General features: G+C 42.1%; 1 protein-coding gene across 1 annotated transcript; it reads right to left on the bottom strand.

Moving 5' to 3' along the window:
- Positions 1 to 1,862: 1,862 nt before the first annotated feature.
- LOC129641933 (olfactory receptor 1361-like) lies at positions 1,863 to 2,801 on the bottom strand. The gene has a single exon (XM_055566508.1). It carries the CDS (start codon positions 2,799 to 2,801, stop codon positions 1,863 to 1,865), a length of 939 nt encoding a protein of 312 aa, XP_055422483.1.
- Positions 2,802 to 7,951: the final 5,150 nt, after the last annotated feature.

Genomic DNA, 7,951 nt, shown 5'->3' with positions numbered 1-7,951 from the left:
ACCTCAGGTATGCAAATGACACCACCCTAACAGCAGAAAGTGAAGAGGAACTAAAGAGCCTCTTGATGAAGGTGAAAGAGAAGAGTGAAAAAGTTGGCTTAAAACTCAACATTCAAAGAACTAAGATCTGGTCCCATCACTTCATTGCAAATAGACAGGGAAACAATGGAAATAGTGACAGACTTTATTTTCTTGAGCTCCAAAGTCACCGAGATGGTGACTGCAGCCATGAAATTAAAAGACACTTGCTCCTTGGAAGAAATGCTATGACAAACCTAGACAATATAGTAAAAAGCAGAGTCATTACTTTACCAACAAAGGTCCATATAGTAAAAGCTATGGTTTTTCAAGTAGTCATGTACAGATGTGAGTTGGACTGTAAAGAAAGCTGAATGCCAAAGAATTGATGCTTTTGATCTGTGGTGTTGGAGAAGACTCTTGAGAGTCCCTTGGACTGCAAGGAGATCCAACCAGTCCATCTTAAAGGAGATCAGTCCTGAGTGTTCATTGGAAGGACTGATGCTGAAGCTGAAGCTCCAATACCTTGGCCACCTGATGCAAAGAGCTGGCTCATAGGAAAAGACCCTGATGCTGGGAAAGATTGAAGGCAAAAGGAGAAAGGAGCATCAGAGGATGAGATGGTTGGATGGCATCACTGACTTGATGGACACAGGTTTTAGAAAGCTCTGGGAGTTGGTGACGGACAGGGAAGCCTGGGTTGCTGCAGTCCATGGGTTTGCAAAGAGTTGGACATGACTGAAAGACTGAACTGAAGTGAGATAAGTAAAAAAGAGAAAGACAAGTACCACGTGCAAAACATATATCACTTACATCTGGAAGCTAAAAAAATAATCAAACATGTAAAGACCAGAATGGTAGTTACCAGGAAATGGAGGAGTGGAGTAGTAAGACTGGTGTTTTTAAGGGTACAAAATTGCAATGAATAGTAAATAAGTCATAGAGAATATAGTGAATAGTATAGACAGCAATATTGTACTACAATCATAAAACTTGCTGAAAAACTAAAACTGATTTATCCCAACCAGTTAAGAGAAAGGAAAATTGTTTAATGTGACGGAGGTAGGAAATATCACTGCAATGGAAGTCATATTGCTATATATAAATGTGTCAAAGTTATGCTTTATACACCTTAATTTATACAACGTTATATGTCAAATGTATTCAATAAAATACTTACATGAATACGAATATATTGTTTCTATCATTAAAAGAAAAACATTCTAATATTGGGAAGCATTGTTGTTCAGTCACTAAGTTGTGTCCAACTCTTTGCAACACTGCAGCACTCCAGGCTCATCTGTCCTCCACTATCTCCTGGAGTTTGCTCAAATTCATGACCATTGAGTTAGTGATGCTATCTAAACATCTCATCTTCTGCTGTCCCTTTCTCCTTTTGCCTTCAACCTTTCCTAGCATCAGGGTCTTTTCCAATGAGTCAGCTCTTCGCATCAGGTGGCCAAAATATTGGAGCTTCAGCTTCAGCATCAATCTTTCCAATGAATATTCAGGGTCGATTCCCTTTAGGAGTGACTGGTTTGATCTTGTTGCGGTCCAAGGGACTCTCAAGAGTCTCTTCCAGCACCACAATTCAAAAGCATCAATTCCTTGGTTCCCAGCCTTATTTATGGTCCAGCTTTCACATCTGTACTTGACTACGGGAAGTGATGTCTGCTTTTTTATATACTGTCTGGGTTTGTCATAGCTTTCCTTCCAAGGAGGAAGCATCTTTTAATTTCATGGCTGCACTCACTGTCTGCAGTGATTTTGGAGGCCAAGAAAATAAAATCTGTCACTGCTTCCATATTTAGTTTCTTTCAAAAGCAATTAGTTCTAAAAAGTCTTTAAAGAGGCTGGGCAAAGGGGTTCTTGCTGAGAAGAAGTTTCTGGAGGGCACCCTTCAGATCTTGGTTCCTCAGGCCATAGATGAAGGGGTTCAGCATGGGGGTGACCATGGTGTACATCACTGTGGCTGCCATGTCCCTCTGGGTGGTGTGTGTGGATGCAGGGTTGAAGTAGACCCCAGTGATAGTCCCATAGAAGAGACAGACAACACAAAGGTGAGAGCCACATGTGGAGAATGCTTTCCATCTGCCCTGGACAGAAGGCACCTTCCACACAGTCACAGCAATGGGTGTATAGGAGGCCATGATGCACACAAAAGAGATGAGAACCACTGGGCCCCCAAGGACCAACACCAGCATCTCATTGACTTGGGTGTCAGAGCAGGAGAGCTTGATCAAGGCATTGATATCACAGAAGAAGTGTGGGATCCTATTGGTGCAAAAGGACAAGTGGGACATCAGGATAGTGTGGACCATGGAGATGAGGTTGGCTGAGATCCAGGGTATCCCCACCATCAAGGTACACCGAAGGACACTCATGATTGCCATGTAGTGCAGTGGGCTGCAGATGGCCAGGTAGCGGTCGTAAGCCATGGCTGAGAGAAGCATGCTGTCAGCTGCCCCAAAGGCAATGAAGAAATACATCTGGACCAGGCAAGCTGAGAAGGAGATGGTGGTGAGCCCACACAGATGGTTCACCAGCATCTTGGGGATGGTGGTGGAGGTAAAGCAGATGTCAAGAAGAGACAAGTTGCTGAGGAAGAAATACATGGGGCTGTGGAGGTGAGGGTCTAAGATGATGGCCAGGATGGTGAGAAGATTTCCCAGGCACCCACTCAAATACAGAATGCAGGACAGGCTGAAAAGCACCTGCCTCTGCAGGGGCTGCTGGGAGAGGCCAAGGAGGATGAATTCAGAGACTTGGGTCTGATTGTCCATGTCCAGGCAGTGCTAAAGCCAGAAATAGGGGCATCAACAGTGGGAAGAAAACAGATTACCTCACTGCTCTTTCAAAGCCATCCCTGAAGATGCATCTCACTTAACCAGGCTGAGCCTAGTTTCCCCATCTGTTATATGGGACTAATTTTTCTAATTCCTTAGGGTTGTTATAAGGATTAAGTGAGAAAAGTAGGATAAGGGGATTAAATCCATAGCTGACGTGTTATATGGACAAACATTTTTATTTGTGGGAACTCTTAGTGATATTATCAAAATAAAGAGTCTTACATTAATTAGCTTGATTGTGGCAATTATTTCAGAGTGTATACATATATCAAAACTCCAAGTCTTACATCTTAGTTATACACAATTTTTGTCAATTATTCCTTAATTAAGATAGGGATAAAAGACATAAAATGAAAATAAACAGCCTAGGCACTTTTAGGGTTTGGTATTTAAAATAAATAGTAAAAGAGTGATTAAAGACAAACTCTGAAAACACACCTGGGTTTCAGTTCAAGTTCTGCCACTTACTGGCTGTGTGATTTAGCCAAGGTACATAACTTTCTGTGCCTTGGCCCAGACAGTAAAGAATCTGCCTGCAATGTGGGAGACCTGGGTTCAATCCCTAGGTCAGGAAGATCCCCTGGAGAAGGGAATGGCTACCTGCTTCAATATTTTTGCCTGGAGAATTCCATGGACAGAGGGACCTGGCAGGCTATACTGTCCATAGGGTCACAAAAGAGTCAGACACAACTGAGCACTTAACACTTTGGTCCTTTCCACCTGCTGTCTCCTGCTTGGAAGCTTCTAGCCTCCAGCTTCACCTCACTTATGTTGCCTCCACTTCTTCAGGGATCCCTTCCCTGTTCCTCTCCTCTTTTGGGTGGAGCCTAGTGGTTCTCATCCTGGCACTACTGACATTTGATCATGAATCATATTTTTGTTTGTGGTACAGACTGTCTTATATATTATTGTATGACTTTGAGCACCTGGCTTTGACCCACTGAATGCCAATTGCATTCCTCCTATCTCCAGTTGTAAGGAGCAAAAATATCTTGAATAACACCCCTTGAGCAGAGTAGAAATTTCCCCCAGTTAGGGATCACTGATACCCATGGTTAAAGCATGACAGACTCTCTCCTCCCCTCAGCATCTATACAAGTTGACTAAGTTAGAGTGGTCTGTGTGAGCGTGCATGTATGCTCAGTCACTTTAGTCGTGTCCAGCTCTTTCTGACCCCATGGACCATAACCCTCCAGGATCCTCTGTTCATGAGATTTTCCCAGCAGGAATACTGGAGTGGGCTGCCATGCCCTCCTCCAGGGGATCTTCTTGACCCAGGGATTGAATCTGCTTGTGTCTTTTGCACTGCTGAGCCACTGGGGAAGTCCTTAGAGTGGCACAGTGACCTTTATTCTATGCAATCCACAATGAGCTAACCTCTTAACAATTATCATCCCATTTAACCTTCAGCCACATCATGAGTCAACAGCTGAGGCTCCAAACCTGACTCCTGCATGGATCTGGGATCCAGCTCATGCTCTGATTCAAATATCCACTCTCTTGACCAACTCACAATACCCCTACCCATCTATGAGTCACTGATACCAGGTAACCTAAGTCCTTGTGGATGAAACTGATCAGAGAGTACCCCTAACCTCTGAAGGCAAGTTTGGTGGGGGAGGATCTTCCCTGAGATCAGCTTGATTGTGGCTTGTCTTCCTGATGCCTTATTAACCAATAAATACTATACCTCTATCAGATTCCAGGACCTCTCAACCCATCAGGGGTCCTGTTTCCAGAGATTTGGGATTCCTGCAGCCTCAACTTTGTCTTGCAACTGTGGATGAAAAGCAGGCTTTCTCAGAGAACACACAGCAGAATCACACTAACAGATTAATATCAGAATCTCTGGCCTTCGGGTATGATCTCCGGAGAACCTTGTTAGAGTGACTACAATTAGTTCATCTTCCCCAGTGAAGCCTTTGAGTCTAGGACCCCTGAGGGAAAGAGCTTTTGTCCCAGGAGCATTGCCATTCTTCGAATCTGTCTCTTTTGGCTGCCAGATGGGTAGCATGGAAGTCAGTTTTTCCAGTGAAGAAGATTTTAGATATGTTATTCCTGAAAACAGTTGTGTGTGTTCTCAGGCATTCAGTCATGTCTCTTTGTGATCCCATGCACTGTAGCCCACCAGGCTCCTCTTGTGCATGGAATTTTTTAGGCAAGAATACTGGAGTGAGTTGCCATTTCTTCCTCAAGGGATCTTCCCAACCCAGGGATCAAACCTACTGTCTATTGTATTTTCTGCATCAGCAAGAAGATTCTTTACCACTAGTGCCACCTGGGAAGCCCCTTGAAAACAGTTATGATGTGTTAAGGATTTGTAATGTGGCTGGAGCTGTGCAGAGCATGCAACATCCTATGCTTCTTACAAAAGCCCAATGAGGAAGGAAGCAGAGACTCTCACTTGTCCATTGTTCACCCAGCCTGAAGTGGCAGATTTAGCATTCAAATCTAGGTAGTCTGACTCCAGGGACAAACTAATGAGTGCAAATATCTCTCAGCACACATAAAGAGATATTCATTCCTTTGAATGGCTGAACAATATTACATTGTATTTATACACCTAGTTTGTTTATCCATTCATCTGCTGATAGACGGTTGAGTTGTTTTCCATCTTTTGGCCATTACAAATAGCACTGCTGTGAACATTCATGGATAAATGTTTGAGTCCCTATTTTTAATTCTTTGAGGTTCAGTTCAGTTCAGTGCAGTCTCTCAGTCATGTCTGACTCTTTGCGACCCTGTGAATCGCAGCACGCCAGGCCTCCCTGTCCATCACCAACTCCTGGAGTTTACCCAAACTTATGTCCATTGAGTCAGTGATGCCATCCAGCCATCTCATCCTCTGTCGTCCCCTTATCCATAAGCGGAATTTCTGGGTCATATAGTAATTGCATGTATCCTTTGAGGAACCGCTGAACTGCTTTCCACAGTGGTTGCACCATTTTTCATTCCCACCAGCAATGTATAGTGGTTCTGAGATAGAGTGGGACCTGGGACCCTTTACAGGAGTGCTTTGTTGTTTTTGTTGTTGTTTAGTCACCAAGTCATGTCCGACTCTTTACGACCCCATAGACTCTAGCCCACCAGGCTCCTCTATCCATGGGATTTCCCAGGCAAAAATACTGGAGCAGGTTGCCATTTCCTTCTCCAGGGGATCTTCCTGACCCAGGGATCTAACCCAGGTCTCATGAATTGCAGGTGGATTCTTTATTACTGACCCACCTGGGCAGCCCTACAGGAGTCCTTGCATCTGGTCAAATGTCTCCTTGAGCAACAGAATACAAAGAAACCATAAGGGACTAAAAATAACCGTGAATAAACAAGTGTAGTCTGAGCAATATGAACAATAAGATACAAAAAGACAACAAACCAACAAGCCATTTCTGAGATGCCAAGAGCACAAGAAGGGTACTGTACATAACAGCACCACCAAGGGGATGGGCAGCCACCTAAGCTATGCCTCCTGTCTAACCCACTGAGCCCAGCATCCGATTTAAGACACCCACTTGCACCCTGCCCCCGCTTCTGCCCGACGAAACTGAGGACCTAGCAAGGGCACCTGTTTCTTGTTTTTGCTCCCTTCTGCTGCAGCATGAGCCCCAGTAAAGTCTTACTTGAAATTCTCATCTGAAATTCTCATCTTCTATCAACTTCTACTGATTAAAGAGCCCAAGGGCCTGAGTGTAGCAGTTCCACTTCTCCACATAGCTTCCAACACTTGCTATTTTCTGTTGTTTAAAAAAATGTAGTCATTCCAGTGAGAGTGAAGTGATACCTCATTGTGGTTTTGATTTGTATTTCCGTCATGACTAATGATGTTGATCATCTTACTTTTTAAAAGAGAAACTGTAGGTGTATTGGTATCAGAAGTGAAAATCTCATGAATACTTCTTTTCTTAGCAGCTTTTTTTGTAGGTCGACACATGCTACAAAGTGTATGAACCTCAAGAACATCACTGTAACTGAGAGAAGCCAGACACAAAAGCAAACATATCATATAATTCCATGTATGTGAAATGTCCAGAATAGGCAAATCCTAGAGACAGGAAGTAGATAGTGGTTTCTGGGGGCTAGGGGAGTGGAGAACAGGGAGTTACAATTTAATGAGTATGAGGTCTCTTTGGGGTGAAGGAGATGTTTTGGAATGAGATAGATGTGATAGTTGTACAACATTGTACATGCAATAAATCCCACTGAATTCCTCATTTTTAAATTGTTAATTAAAAACAGAAACAGACTCATGGATGTCAAAAACAAACTTATGGTTATCAGAGAGGAAATGTTGGGTGAGGGAATTAAGAGCTTGGGTTTGACATACACACTAGTATATATAAAATAGATAAACAATAAAAACCTATGGTATGGTAGAGGGAACTCTACTTAATATTATGTAATAACCTATATGGGAAAAGAATAAATACATGTATAACTGAATCACTTTGCTATATACCTGAAACTAAGACAACATTGTAAATCAACTATACTTCAATATAAAATAAAAATGAAAAAAAGAACAATGCTGCTAGGAATATATATATATATATATATTCTTTATCACTGTACCACCTGGGAAGCCCCATGTAAGGGGAATTATAGAGTATTTATTCTTATGTGACTGCCTTCTTTCACTTAGCATAATGTCCTCAAGGTTCATTCACACTGTTTCATATGGAAGAGTTTAGTTCTTTAAGGCTGAATAATATTCCACTGTATGTATGGACCACATTTTCTTTATCCACCTATCCATCAGGAGACATTTAAATTGCTTTACTACTCAGACAGCCGGGGTTTTAAATGTTACTACAGTTGTTTGGGCTGTGTGAACCTGCACAGTTGATTTAGTCTGAGTTCAACTACTTCATATTTCAAGGGGCTGCTACTTTATTTAAGTCTTGCATTACTATTTTTTTTTAATTATGGTAATAAAAGTAATATGTGTATATTAAAAAAAAAGAATCATTTTGGAAAGAAAAACACTTGAAAATGATATTATTTTTGTTGTTAATGAGCATAGGCATTAATTAAAACAACATTGAGGTACTCAGCTTACTTTATGAAAGTAAATATAAATTAAGGTACTA

The sequence above is a fragment of the Bubalus kerabau genome, chromosome 1 (assembly GCF_029407905.1).
Source record: "Bubalus kerabau isolate K-KA32 ecotype Philippines breed swamp buffalo chromosome 1, PCC_UOA_SB_1v2, whole genome shotgun sequence".
Taxonomy (NCBI): Eukaryota; Metazoa; Chordata; class Mammalia; order Artiodactyla; family Bovidae; genus Bubalus; species Bubalus kerabau.
The sequence above is the reverse complement of the archived record's forward strand: the minus strand, read 5'-3'. Positions and strand labels throughout refer to the sequence as shown.

Coding starts and splice junctions, on each gene's coding strand:
- LOC129641933 (XM_055566508.1), bottom strand. CDS start 2,801: ATGGACAATCAGACCCAAGTCTCTGAATTCATCCTCCTTGGCCTCTCC.